Source organism: Pangasianodon hypophthalmus, chromosome 11 (genome assembly GCF_027358585.1).
Source record: "Pangasianodon hypophthalmus isolate fPanHyp1 chromosome 11, fPanHyp1.pri, whole genome shotgun sequence".
NCBI classification, from domain to species: domain Eukaryota; kingdom Metazoa; phylum Chordata; class Actinopteri; order Siluriformes; family Pangasiidae; genus Pangasianodon; species Pangasianodon hypophthalmus.
This window is the reverse complement of record NC_069720.1, coordinates 3436907-3451999: the sequence shown is the minus strand read 5'-3', so window position 1 is coordinate 3451999 and position 15093 is coordinate 3436907. Positions and strand designations below refer to the sequence as shown.

At 41.4% G+C, this 15093-nt stretch overlaps 1 protein-coding gene across 2 annotated transcripts in view; it reads left to right on the top strand.

Moving 5' to 3' along the window:
* gli2b (GLI family zinc finger 2b) overlaps positions 1–15093 on the top strand; it is an 83156-nt gene that overhangs the window by 36726 nt on the left and 31337 nt on the right. For both annotated transcript variants that reach the window (XM_026930672.3, XM_026930671.3), the window contains exon 3: positions 10656–10761. In XM_026930672.3, the coding sequence (XP_026786473.2) occupies positions 10656–10761 (106 nt within the window). The remainder of the gene's footprint in view (positions 1–10655; positions 10762–15093) is intronic.

Sequence of the window (15093 nt, the reverse complement as noted above, 5' to 3'; positions counted from 1 at the left end):
GTGAAGAGGGTGATGTCACTTCAAGACAGAGAGAGTTTGACCTAGAGAAGTCAGAGTATTTTTCCCAAGGTCAAAACACGGCACTGGGATAAATCTTGCACTTTAGATGGGATTCATTCGTATTAGGCTGGAACTGTATGGTAACTCTATAACTGTGATTTTAGGTGTATTTAGGTATAATCTAAAAATTGGGGTAACATAAACTTAACAATGAAACTGTTTAGACTTGCTTATCCTGACATCTGCAGAACATCCTTTTTATGTCTGCAAAGAGGGCTTTCAGATCCTTAACCAATTTAAGGTGTGTCTAAGTGATGTGAATTTCAATGCCATGGTGAAATATTCCATATCAATTAACAAACCGTGTTCTGTTGCAGTGTAGGTTGGAGTGCAGCCTTCGCAGGTCTGAAATCACTGAGAACATGAAGTGATATTGCAGAATTACAACTTCTTTCATAACATAATAAATTGGGTTTTGAACGTATGAGGCACAATCATGTTCAAACTAAATCTTCATAAATCCTAGTAAGAATAGAGCACTGAGCCCATAAGCAAACACCTACCTTTCGCTTAGAGCGTAGGACAGTAACTCAGTGCAATGCTCCCATCTACCAGGAATCTAATTCCTCTTTTTAAATTGAGAGCAAAACTCTATCACTGATGACACCCCAGCTTGTTCTGTTATTGGATGCATTACAAACTCTCCGCCAACTCGAAGAGTAACTGGAGGCCCCCATGCTCACCTCCTTCCAGCCCCACTCCACAGTTCCCATTAGGGGGTAGAAAAGGGGGGAGGGTTCTTTCCTAGGCCTTTGTAGTCATGCCTTGTGGAGCCTTTTGTTTGTGCTCTGATTTCACAATCAAGGCCTCAAAGCCCTTCCATCATTTCTGAACCCCCCACAATCACTCCAGTGAGGAATCCAACCCTGGGCTCAGTCTAACATAAGCCTAAAGAAACAGAGAACAATACAACCCTGGTTATATGTATTGTATTTATTGTATATATATTTATCTATTCATCCATTCATACATATTTCATATGCATACATACATTCTGTCCACCCATCCGACCAACAAACCAGCTCTTCCTCTATCTACCTGAACTATCCATTCACACATCCATCCATCCATCCATCCAACCAGCTCTTCATCCATCCATAAATATGACTAACCATTGAACTATCTATACACACATCCATCCATCCATCCATCCAAATAGCTCTTCATCCATCCATGCATCCATTCACCCCTAAGATCAATCAATCCACCAACCAACTAACCTACCAAACAAATATCAAACTATCCCATTCTATAGAGGTTTACAGTTACCATACATACATACATACATACATTATTGTTCATCCATCCATTCATCCAGCCAGCAAGCCACCCAACCAGTTATTACTTCAGCTATCCATCCATCTGACTAACTAATCAACTATTTATTCATACAACCAACTAATCAGCTCTTTATCTGTCCAACAAACCCTCCATCCATCCATCCATCCATCTGTCCATCCATCCAGTTCTTCATCCAACTAACCAACCTACCAACGAAACAGTTTTTCATGCATCAATTCATCCCTTTGACCAAACAACCCACCATCCAAATAACCAACCATCCTGCTATAGACATGTTGACAGTTCCGTACAATGCTGTCTTGATTTGGAAGCAATCTGTTTTTCCAGTGAGCTCCAGAGAAAGTAACTGCTTCAAGAAGCTGACTTTTTTGTCCCCTTACCTGGAGCTAGAATCTCTTAGCAATTTGCATTCCTTTACCACTGCAAGAGATTATAATCTGATTTGATTACACATTCGTTCCACTGGTCCATCTGTAGGCTAGTTTGCAGAGCCATTTGTTTTAATGCAGTGCAGAGCTGAGACTAAGGCTGAGGCTTGAGGGACAGCGGATGAGAGTATAAAAGCTAATTATGCCTCTAACCAGGCCATGCTGCTGAAACAGGGTCAGCACGCCTGTAGTCTCAGCCCACTCATTAACCCATACTTTCTGCCTTAAAGCAACTGAACTGTCACCAGACCTGTTAATTATTCAATTAAGGCATTTCAATTAACACATCTGCGTATGCTGTTCATTCATGCCGCTTGTTTGAACAGGCCAATTAAATCGCCTGTTTTATAAGACTCCTGACAGTCAGGTTAAACCTCGGGAGAAATTAGGGTCTAATTATCTATTAACGCATATTGATTTTCACACCTTAGAAAAGGGTCTAAATCAAATCTGAGATTAATTTGTGGCTTCACATTGCCAGTTTTACCTTCATCTGTGTTAATACGTATATAATATCCATGAAAAACTCTTTAATTTCACTCTTATAAGAGGAAAAGCAATGACTGTAATGTATTCCATAGAACTGAGCGCTCTTGGTACTGAGCAGCTAAATGGACATAGTCAGGAAAGTCAAGAGCTGACCAAGGAATACTATCTGCTCAGGACCTGTCATTGCACTGGTCTTTAAAGTCAGTACTTCAACCACAGCAAAAATCAATATAACACCACAGACAGGACGGGATCCAGGTGGCACCCATATGGAAGTGTGTATGTAACACTGAAATAAGGCTAATGGCCTTTGGTGCATTGGTCTGTTTTTAGCAAGGTGCTAAAGAGAATTTAAAGATACATGAGCAACATTGGATACAGCTGTTAATTTAGATGTTCACTGCTCTGACACATAGGAAACATTGCTCATGTTTTAAAACTTGTTTAAAAGTAAAGCATCATTATCTTATTAAAAGAGCTAGGGAGAACCAGTAAAGGTAATCTGGTTTTAGTGAGTAAATTAAGCAATGGCAATAAAACTGCACTGATTTTATGAATTATTTTAAGAAACACCAGTAAAACTTATCTTATTTTACTAAAACCAAATGTCTAATTTTTCTAAATAACCAGCAAAACTATGTAAAAACAGTAAAACACAGATTTTACTACATGAAATAAATAAAACCAGTAAAACACAGATTTAAGTCAGCTAAATGAGAAGAGAAAAACATTCGATTTTACAGCATGATATACATAAGTAATACCAGTAAAACATATCGGGTATTTCTATGTAAATTAATCTAATATGATTAAATAAGCTAAATAAAAGCAACAAAATTCATCTGGTAAACTGTAAAACCAGCAAAACTGCCAGATTTGTTGATTTTGTGAACTAGAACCTGTCTATACATATAAGCGCTAAAGAAATCTAAATGTAATAGCTCTTGTCAGGTCCAGAATTCTTCAAATATTCTTGTCATCATTCTTATTGACTGTAAGGTTGTCAGTAAGGTCGTCACGCATATGTTATTCATGCCCAGAATACAGCAGGCACATTAGGACGTGGATGAAAAAAATAAAGAGTGGACAGAAAAAAAAAGAAAGAAAGCAGAAAACAATGATTTTCTGACTTTTTATGAGGTACAGAATACCAGTTGTAAGTACCTCTCACACGAGACATTTCATGACAAATCCGAAGGCCTCAAGCATAACATCCATGAAGGGGCCTCTCGATTCCCCTTCACCCCCCTCTGGGAAGATAGAGAGAGCCAAGTGCACAGGAGGAGGCTGCGCCCTACAGCTGTTTCTCATTCTGCGTTTACGAGTGTGTCCCTGGCCGAGGAAAGGCCGCAGCTCGCAGAGGCAGCACGAGGTCGAGGCAGCTGGAAAAGCAAAAACTATCAGCCACGTGCTCAACGCAATGCCTAACACATCCGTTACTGCACTGTTTTGGTAAAAGAGTTAAGCAGACTGTTGTTGTTAATAATAAAAAAAACTCTAGGGTTAGATTGCACTGTGTAAAGAAGTGAAGGGTTAACGTGAAGGACAGGCAGTAAACCGTTTTAGGAAGAGCAGTTTATAAACATGGGTGGAAACCACCAGAACTCTGCTTAGGCTCACCGCCTGCTAAGAGTTGAAACACTTCAGCAAACACCTCAAGAGTTTAAGCAAACAAAGGAGCCGGGCCAGGGCAAGCTGTCTCAGCTCAGCTTCCCTGTGCCATCAGAGACCATTATTTTCTTTATTGGAATAAATGAAGCTTTCAGTCACATTACTATCAAACTATTATCAAGATAAAAAACAGCAACAAGCTGCAAATATGTGTGTCTGGAGGAGTAAAATCAGAGCAATTTGTTCAGGAGAATATTTACTGAACTTGGTGGCATGGTGGCGCAGCTCTAGGGTCTCCAGTGTAATCCCGACCTCGAGGTACGGTCTGTGTGCTGTTTCGTGTTATTCATGTTTTTCCCAAAGATGGATTGCTGCAATAATTTGCCACTAGGTGCGAATAAGTGCATGAATATGTGTGAATACTGCCTTACAATGGACTGATGTCCCATCCACGGTGTATTCCTGCCCCTGACAAAGTGTTCCTGAGACATTCACCTGATCCACAAAGACTCTGATTAGATTAAAGTGCTTACTGAAGATTTACTCAGATCCTTTGATCATTAGAGATTCATAAACCTTTTCTTCCTTGATCATTTCAAATTTTAAGCGTTTCTGGATGCTCTGAGAAACATTCCCAAAACATTGCTGTGACATGCTTTAATTTTTTTTTTTTGTAATTGGTAACATTGTGTGAGCAAGGTTCTAAGATGTCACGTTTTCAGAACATTGCAGGAACGTTATTATACTGCAACCTTACACACTAAACTTCTTAGATCCTCTCGTATACATAACTGAACATTCTGATTATGTTCTCTGTTGCTGGGAGTGTGCTTGAGTGGAACTTGTCGGTGTGATGTGAGACAAACCTGAACCTGCTCTGGACAGCATCCTGTCCTTCTCCAGCTTCACTCAAGGACCAGAAGGCCACAAAGGGACTCCAAGGGAATGACGGACGAAGCCAGTGTGGCTATTTCAGCCTTCAGTCACAAGATGTGAAGGGCTGTGACTGCCCAATTGTCACTTTCCCCTGATCTATCTTGTCTTTTCTACCTTGAGTCCTGTCTGTTATATGCGTTTAACTTTGTTTATGCCTCAGCACCGTTGAATGCTCGATTCTGATTGGTCAGTAGGTGTGAGCAGCTCTGACAGTAGACACCAACCTATCGTTGATTATTTTCCTATAACAGCATGCCCGTCATGTTTATTCCTTACCTATATAACACGTCAGCTTTTCTATCCCATTCACACCTTACTTACTGGCGACTGAACACAATGGATAGTTTTAAGGTATTATTTTTAGCTGGGACGCACTTCTCCCCCTCCCCCTGCTCTTTCTAAATGAGCTGGGTCCTTGCTCAATTTACAGCTGTGCCTGAGGAATAATTCCAGCGCCTCTGGGCCAGCAGTAATCCCCATCGCCCCCCTAGCAAGGGTTCCACAGGGCTAATATGAATGTAAGCAGGGGAACACAGTGACAGCACCCACAGAACAAACCAATTTAATGTATTGTTTCTTAATTATCACTCTCATTCATTCACCCTCAGCACCTCTCCCATATCTCTCTCTCCCACTCTCTCTCTCACACGGCAGTCCTTTTATCAAAAGCGCCAGTCTTAAAGATAATAAACTTTTGCTTAAAGGTAATTACTTAATCTGGACAAACTTGTGTGTTAAGCAGAGCTATTAAGAGCAGCAGCGATAAATCAGCAGGTAGAGGGGGCTGCGTGATTACAGCATGGTGTAATCAGTCTTTCAGACCCTTGCCGTCTTAAGTACCTAAATTACACTAACAGCATGCTAACAACATGCCGTGGACGGAAGAGTCCTGCCGTTCTCTCGCTCTCTTTGCATTCTTATCCAAAGCACTATGATGCATGGACCTTATTAGCATTTTTACCCAGATGCAGCTGAAGGACGCTGATAAGTGTCGCCTCGCTCTGCCCTTTTGCCCCTGCAGCTGCGAAGCCGAGGCTGGACTTCCTGCATTTACAGCTCAAACACATTTTCGGCTGTAACTCTTTCCTCCTGTGGACTTCACGGTCACTTCTAGCTGTAGCACTTTTATCAGAAGTCAGCGCATTAAGTCTTATACATCCATGCAACCCTGTGATTCAAACCCACAAAGGTAATGCGGATGCTACATCCTGTTAAAATGCTTACATTTGTAAAAAAAAACAAAAAAAAAACAAGATGTTTAAAAAAAAAAAAGGCAGCTGTGTAATGAACTGCGTGCTGAGACACTGAACCTACCAGAGGCCCCGAGTTACCTTGGCATGTCCCAGAATGCTTTGCGACATGGGGTTTGGTGGTGTGTAATGCTTGGCATGACGATGTGTAGTTAAGCCTCTGGCCAGCTTGTTCCAGAGGAATTTCCTGTCTAATTTCCCCTCCTGCTTGTCTGGATAAAGACAGAAAGCCTTTTAATTATGCTGCCAAGGACTGGCCTTCTTGGAGGATCATTACGCTTATTGAGCACTTCCTATAAGGTGGAACCACTTTAGCATTGTAGATCCGAGGATTAGTGCTACACAAAGGCAAGACGCGTCTGTTGTTTGCCTTAAATATTCATTGTTACAGCAGAATAAACTCTTTAACCTTTAAGAGCTTTGTTAGGCACGGTATATGAGGTTGTAGGAATTTTTATGTAGTTTGGTTAAGTTTGATGAGTTTGGGTTTCTCAGAGAACTGGGATTGGGGACTAGGGATGTAACTGAATGAACAGACAATGTGTTATACACAGATACAAATACAGATATGAATAGAGATGCACTTTTTTTTTTTTTTTTGAAAGCTTGTCAGAAAGGTTCAGATGCCCTATCTAGAGACTAGAGGTGTGCACTGGGACTGGGATCCAGTCGGACGCAACAATAAAGCTTGCGGGTGCAAGCAAGTGGTGAGAAATGAAGCTCACGGGACAAAGAAAGACCACGTTCAGTAACACGAATGTGCAGCGTTCATTCGTTCATCCTTAGTAACTGCCTGGTCAGGGTTGCGGAGGTTTAAATTAATTACTATTACTATTTTGTTTGCATTTTGGGAAACCCAGTAAATTTGTTAGAATTTGTTTCCTGTGTTTTCTAGTGTTTTGCTAGGCATAGTGGTATGGTTCATATTTAAAAAACAGCTTCCATTATCTTTACTCAAGCTCCTCGAGTGTGAACGAAAAACCTCCAGCTCCAGCACTGTGCCCAGGACTGACTGTGAGAAAGTGACTCCATTCCCCCCAGATGCTAAAACAAATGTTATCACCCAAAGACTAATAGATGTGAGGGCCTGAGCGTGGCCCCCCGGGGAACACAGCTCACTGAAGCAGGTAAACGGCGCTCTTGAACTCTCCAGAGCGCTCGCCTTTTGTTCTCCTGGAACAATGAAGCTGTCCACGTGATCGAATAACCCAACCTGGTGGATCCACAGACACGTACGGAGCACCGTGGCATACCAGAGGCCCGAGCCTCCTCCGGGGGGCGGCAGATCCGAGCCGAACGGCCCCTAAGAGGCCCAGACAAAGAGGCTGACATGAAAAATGTGACTTCTGGAAATAACACTGCTAATGCGGATAATTGAGGCAGCGCTCTGATGAATGGTGGTTGTGTGGAGAAATGTGGAGCCTTAATGACACAGAGTGGGGAGGGTTTTAATGCTCGTTAATACTACTTTTTAAGCTTGGGCAACAGAAAAATATGGGTTGGGTATGTTTACATTGTCAGAAATAATTGACCAGATTTTTGGCCTTGTTGTGTTTTTTTCAGACGATTATTTATTCCAAGCAAAAGCTCATTTTGTTTAATCAGACCAGTGCTGTTGATTCTCAGTTCTCTGATAGTGAAACTAGAAAAAAATGAACTAACTAATGAAAGGATCATGTATATTTGTTGAAAAAATGCATAATCTTAGTTATAGCTCAGTTTACAAGTCACATGAACTTCACATATGATACACACTCACAATTTAAAACGTTGTTAGACACTTCAAATGTTTCAGACATTTTCACATGTAGTGCATGTGGTTTTATTTTTCTACCTGTGATTTTTTTAACACATGATTAATTTATTTCCATACATGTTTTCTTTTTGACACGTAGGCCATGTGGTTTTATTTATCACATTCCTATGATGTCACATGTGTTTACTCGATTTCTCATTGCACAATATGTTGTAACTACATACGTAATCCCATATTACTCACGTAGTCACGTAAAAAAAAAAAAAAACGAATTTGTGTGTGTATTTCTGTATGGGAGGTCACACGACATGTCTTATTTTGAAGTTTGGAAACTGCAGGTGTGTTTTATCAAATCTAGTACATTTGCGTGTGTATTGAAGGTTTGTACGGTTCTGTTTCAAGTCAATAAAGTGTTAATTTTCCATTTTTCTGTTTCATTCTCCCTTCCTTTTTTCATAGTGGCACAGTTCAAAATTGGCAATAAGTGCACTCCTTTGATTAATCTTAATGACTTGAGTTGTGTTGAGTTGAACTCATGTTTTGCTGACCTAGTTCTTTCTTATTTTTGTCTCGGCTCTTCCTTGGGCCTTCTCTCTACCCCCCCACCTTTTCACCCCTCCAATAACTCACTCCCGGCATTAGTTAAGGGGGCATTAACCAGGACCGGGAGCCGAATGAAGCTGTTTTGCTTGCATCCGCTCCACAGCAGAGCGCACTCACACACAGCGCTATTATAGTGCTTACTTGAAAAATAGCCCCTCTGCCCTTTTTCATGGGACAGACAGGCTGGTGAAAGCACCAAGGCCTGTGTTTAATCACATGACCTCCATTGGGTGGTGTAGCATTGCTTCTGCTGGGAGGTTGTGAAGTGGCTGTGGTTTAATAGGAAGCTTTTCAGCTCAAAGGTCATATCTGAATGGTGCCGTACGAAGCTCCATAGTCTTGTGTTTTTAACAGCTGCACACCGTTATTGTTGTGGTATGTTCTTTTCTGAATGTCAGGTGCGTTTTATGGTGTTTGGCATCAATTAAACCTGACCAGGGGCATTTTCCATGACAAATGCTGTAAAGAGACTAGGATGACTAAAACAGGTCACGCACCACCCCTGCAGCTTTGAGGCCCAAACAATCACCAGGTATTATAACAATATAAACATGAAAGCATGTTGCATATTTATGGCTAACCAATTATAGACTGCAAAAGTTGGATTCACGCCCACATGTTGTAAGATGTGTACACTGTAAGGTTTATCTCTAAAGTCATCTCAACATTTCAAGCCCCACTTCTCAGAGGCCAACGCTCTGAACATTATAAACATTGTAATAAATAAAACCCAGCAGGTCTTACAAAGCTTTCTGATACAAACCAGAGTTAAATGTAACAAGAGTCTGAGAGAGAACGAGATGGAAAAGAAGGTCACGTCCTGGCTTTGGGTCTGAGCTTGTCCGTCATGCCATCATGGATCAAGCAAGAGGAGAAGGATGGAGAGTGCTGACTCATACCATTGTTGAGTGTTTGGCCCCCTGGAGGCCCTCACAGGCTCCTCGGATATAGGTAATGATCCGTGACCCTTGACCTCTTCCAAACTCCCACTCTCTCTGAAGAATTTTAATACAATCCAGAAACCATCAGAGGCAAGCCTCATATCTTTCTTTCTCATCTCCTGTCTTTTAATCCCCAATGTCAGCATGTCAGCCTTTCACAATTAGTCCCGAGTGCTAAAAGCCTAAGAAACCCGATCTGCGATGCTGGTGCCAAGTGAGTGGAACAGTGGTGTTAATGTTCTCATAGAACAAAGTGTAGAGAAAAAAAAGGGGGGGAAAAAAAGAGAAAGAAAGAGGACTTACAGGAACACTGACGCTAATTAGAAACAAAACTCTGTAAAAGACTTTAAGACTCCAAAAAACCGCACTAAAAACAAACTTGGTCCTGCAAAGGATCAACTGCGGTGTCTCGTTATCACAACAGCTAATGAAGGCCCGCTTGGATTTAATGGGCCATCCCGAGCCAGGAGTGTATTTATTACAGGAAAGCGTTGATTTTGATCCCTTTTCATTCCAAATAAAAATTCCCCACAAAAGGAGCCATAATGAAGAAAATGCCGAGCTCATATAAACGAGGTTGACTGTAAACGGAGCATCATGCGCAGCGGCATAGCCTAGTAAAAAGTTGCTAAGCAGCGCACACACTCCTTATTAATGAGGCTGTATTTGATTTCAAAGGCATCAGAGGGTTTTCTTCTGTTTCTACCACTGCTTCTTTCCATGATTCTCCCGTTCCTTTAGAAAACAATTCTCACATCCGATTTTCCCTAACAGAGGGTTTTGTCCTTGTTTTGGGGCCATTAAGATGTGGGGATGTGGGTATTTGTGCAGGAATGTGTGTGTATGCGTGATTGAGGAAGGTTGTGTAGCCTGCACCACTACAACAAGCCAGAGCAAAGCTTCTCCCCTGCTGTCAACTCCAGTTTGTGTCGAGGCCGCGCTTCTCCTTGATAGCGTCCATCATTCCCGCTAGTTCAAAGAGCGTCTGGCTGCAGGTCTTTGTCGAAAGCCCAGTTGGATATCTTTTATGTCTAAGATGTAGGATTTCTTAGGATGACTTTGATTATTTATTTATTCCACTTCTCTTGTGTGATAGTGCCAATATTTTACACGAAACTGCTCAGCCTGCTCTGAGACTCTACTTTACTGTAGAGTGGTTGGCTTTGAAAGTTTTTTTTCTTTTTTTCCCTTTTTTTGAAGTTTCTTACAGATTTTTTTCTTTCCCTCTCCCTCGATACTTTTCTCTCTCCTTCTCTCTGTCTTTCTGTCTTTTCTGCAGGGCCTCATCATATATTCCCGACTTTCCACACTCCGATCCCCATTGACATACGTCACCACGAGGGAAGATACCACTATGAACCTCATGGCCTCCACCCCTTGCATGGGTAAGTAATGATGTCTTCTCAGTCTCTATAACCAAATAGCCAATTCATGTCCGAGCCCCAGTGAAAAACCCCAGTGAAAAACCAGAGGCAAGCCCAGTGGGCTTCTGACGTAAGTCTGAGATGCTCAACAGATATGACTTAATTCCAGATCTGTTTTCTGAGTAGCATTTTTTTTCTCCTCAAATCACATATATATATGTTCCCACAACGAAACCCAAGACAATGTGTAATTTCCCAATCGCAGACCAATGAAATATAAAAGACAGATGAATACTTGACCATTGGCACACACGAACATCTCTAACATTTCCTTTCCAGTCCAAGCTGCGTGTGGAGATTCTCAATTGTTTGCCTGAACAGAAACATGCTGGTTGACATGCTCTTCCAATTAACATGACTTTTCGCATTGATTTCTTAGTAGATCATGACAGCACGATGTTTTCCCTTCCAGTGTAACCAAATCCTCATGGTCAAAAATGTTGCCCTAGACTTCTACAGTAATGTAGGGTAACCTCGAGACCTCAGTCGTTTCATGCGTCCCATATGAATTTTCAACTGGGAGCTTTGTGTTGTATAAACTGAAGTGGGCCAAACAAGTTTTGAAGTTACACTTTGTTGTCAGTACTGTACATTCAACTCAAACTACTTTATTTTCCCCAGCCAGAAATGGGGTCTGCCTCCAAGGCAGGTTTATCTTAAGAAAGGGGCCGAATAAATCAATACAATTCTGGAAGTTGTGTTCTTACATTTAAATTCACAGATTTTGATGGTGATACATATGGTGTGCCTGGTAGCAGCGAGCCTATTCATCATATGCAGTGGCGAGTACAGGGTGGGGGGATGGACGTGTCGTACTACTCGGCTACCTTGATTAATGTGATGTGATCTTGACAGTGGACCCCTAATTCATCAAGGCTTTGATCTAGCTGTCTTTCCCTCTCCCTGTGCCAAATTCATCTAATTACAGGGACGTTGTGCAGCAAATTAAGCATGGTGTCGCCCGTGGCAAGCCAAGCCACTTTGTTACAGTCTCGGCGCACCATGTCAGAGGTCCCTGCTCTAATCGTCTAACATGACATCTCCATACAGTGCGCTTCATCACTGTTTGCATATACCGTAATGAGGCCGCTGGTTATTTTGTCAGAGCTGTCACCCAAACCGCGCTGGGAAACTTCCCTTGCTTTTTTTCTGCAAGAGAAACGTTTGCTGCCTCTCCGAGTGGCTGGAATGACAGAGGATGGGGTGATTCATCTCAGGAGTGGAGCACTGTGGGAATTCTCGAGACAGAGAGGGCCGGGGGCTATGGAGTGCGCCACCCACTTGTCTCATGGGCTGATGCACACGCGTTGACACACACTTCCCGTGCTCTGCGCTGCTCAGTGTGAGAACGCAGCCAAAGGACTAGACACTGCAGAACTGAAGACAGGGCTTTGAACTGAGGAGAGAAATGTAGCATGATGTCTGATGGAGCTTTTGCTATTTTTACTGGAGACCTCCAGTAAGCCTTAGGAGAACTGGTCCAAAGTGCAGTCAAGCACCTTAAATTAAAAATCGCATTCCAGTGAACTGAATTTCTGAATTTCTACCTCATATACTTTGAAAGAGTGAAATTATACTCAGTCAGTCTTGCATATAGTAGTGAGGGTTCTAAACAACCAAACAACTCTTAAGGGTTCTAGATTATTTCTAGATTATATCTTTATTTCCAAGAGTGTAGTTCATTTTAATTGAGCAATCTGGGTTTCGTAAGGGTTCGGACATTTTCTGAAAGGGTGACCCTCTGTTGTTCAACATATAACGATTATGGATTCTGTTATCAAGGGACACATCAAAGAACCTTTTAGGGTACTAGAAGAAAAACAAGGCTGTTATCCACTGACATTATTTGGCTGCCAGCATATAAAATAGCACTTGATACAGCAGTAAAGGAGAAGCAGACTAAACTAAGAAAGGTCCATTTTTCACATGATAAACTAGAAATCTCTGGGAAGCATTCAGGACTGTTTGGTGGATCTAGCACTAGAAAGAATGAAGCCAAGCTCATAATGTCTTATTTACAGTATATATTTTATATCACCCTCACCCTGGTGGTTACAGGCCACAGTAAATATACTGAGGCCACGACTAAAGCTTTTCATGATATTTTATTGCCATGAAGTACTTAACTTGTGGTAACTATTTTATTTGAGTGAGACAGAGCAAAATCAACTGAATTAGACCATGGATATACCATTAACCCACAACGCCTTAAGGGAATTCTCAAAGTGAATAGACTTTTCTGCCCGTTCCCACCAAATAATTAACTGGACGTCACGTTTTAAGTATGATATTCCCACAACATATTTAAGTCTTTGGCTCATGATAGACAATCCAAGGCCATGACTTTGGTATCTCATGGTTATAACATGAGAGGTTCTGGCCATACCTAGTTAATATTAGTATTAACTTGTGACCATGCTTTATTAAAAAATAACCATGCCATGTTAATGCAAGGTTTCCTAAACTAGGGATTGTGACCCCATGTGGGATTGCTTGATTTACAAATGGGAAATCAAGAAACTCACTCTCTCTTCTTTTGTTTCATTCATCTATTTTACAACTTAATATTGCTCGAACTACAGTATAAAAACAAAATTGTGTGTTACTCGTATGAAATGTTACTTGGAGTCAGATTCAAACAAGCTACATTCAAATTAAGTGTATGCGCTATTTTAGTCTTTTTGACAATCCTGACAAACTGCATTATCATAGACGTTCAGCCATTAAAATGGTCACATTTCATAGTTCCTTGACAACATCGAGTGACTCTGACTTAGTGGAACAACAGAAGTCAACAAAATGAATATGAAAATATGCCAAAACATTTATTGAATATGCATTTACAAATACTAAATTATTAATTTATAATTTAAAAAAAAGTAGCTTGGTCAAGGCTTGAGGTTTCAGAAAATCTGTGTGGACTGTGAGTATACTGTTGGAGTGTGGTAGAACGTGTGATTTATCTGTGATTTGGAGTGGTGGCCCCTTGCGACAGCAACGCCTGTCACACTATGAAAGCAGACACACATGCACACAAATATAAAGTTTAACCTGCAAGAATGTGAAAATATCAATATGCACATATAGATACAAGGTATCTAATACGGACGTCCGCTACTGCCTACTGAGAAATTTAAACCCCAACACAGTGTGATGATGACACTCAGTGGTGCCAGGCGCCCACATGATGTAGCCATGGATGATCCTGACCCCTGTTGCGTTTGTGAATGGGTATTACGGCTGAGGCTCAGGCCTCCATTAGCCTGAGAGGCCAGACAATGGGCTCACATGGGCACCTGACATCCTGGCAAATGCCAAAACAGGTGCACTGTCCATCTGCCGGGCGTGAATGCTACACCAGCACGAGCACCTGAAACAATGTCCTCATCCCAGGAGTCTGGCACGGCAGCTCGTCCTCAACAATAGCCTGGCACCAAAATCTCAGGAATAAAAAAACCCTCCATCGTGTCTGCATTGTTATTACATGGGGCAGTGTTATGACACAGACTGATTGCTGACTATCAAAACCAAAGCTGTTTGTCTGTGGTGTAATTGCAGTGTGCTGCTGTTATTACTCTCAGTGGGAAATATCAGACATTCCAAAAACATGGCAATTAAATCACACAACTCAAAGTCACAGACCAAAAAAATATTCCATAACAATCTAAATGGTCCAAATAAAGGTATCAGTATCTGAGTTGCCAACACTGCTAGCAAGAAAACCCTAGCAGGCAGAGAGAAAACAAAATAATAAATTTATCACAAAAAATTGCATGCGTTGGTGGACAAGACGGCTAAATTTTTTCCCCTGATGAGCACCAAGCAACAGTAAGAAAGCAGCAAGGTGTGATTGCTAATTCATAATAAATAACCATTTTTCCAACCAAAGAGACCACATCCCCACCTTCTCATTTTCTAATGGCTTACCTAAAGTTCGCCTAGATAAAGTCAGCACAAAGTGAAAGTAACTGCTTCAAGAAGCAAAGGTGTGTTTATGTGTCCTTTCCCCTTCAGAGAATTGCCTTTTCTGCTGGACAGATTTTATTAGCAATTGATCTGAATGCTGCTTTATCTGAAAAAGGCAAGTTCTAAAGTTAACCATTTTTTTTTAAAACATGTAGAGTTCTATAGCAGGAGTTGAAAAGAGGTATGTCATGGGTTCTTAGGATAGTTAATTATTCCTAGCTGTCCAAAAAGCTTCTGCTTCCACTGATAGACCATTTTTGTATGTGGACACCTGACCAATCATACCCATATATGCTTGTTAAACATCCCGTTCTAGATTCCAGTTCA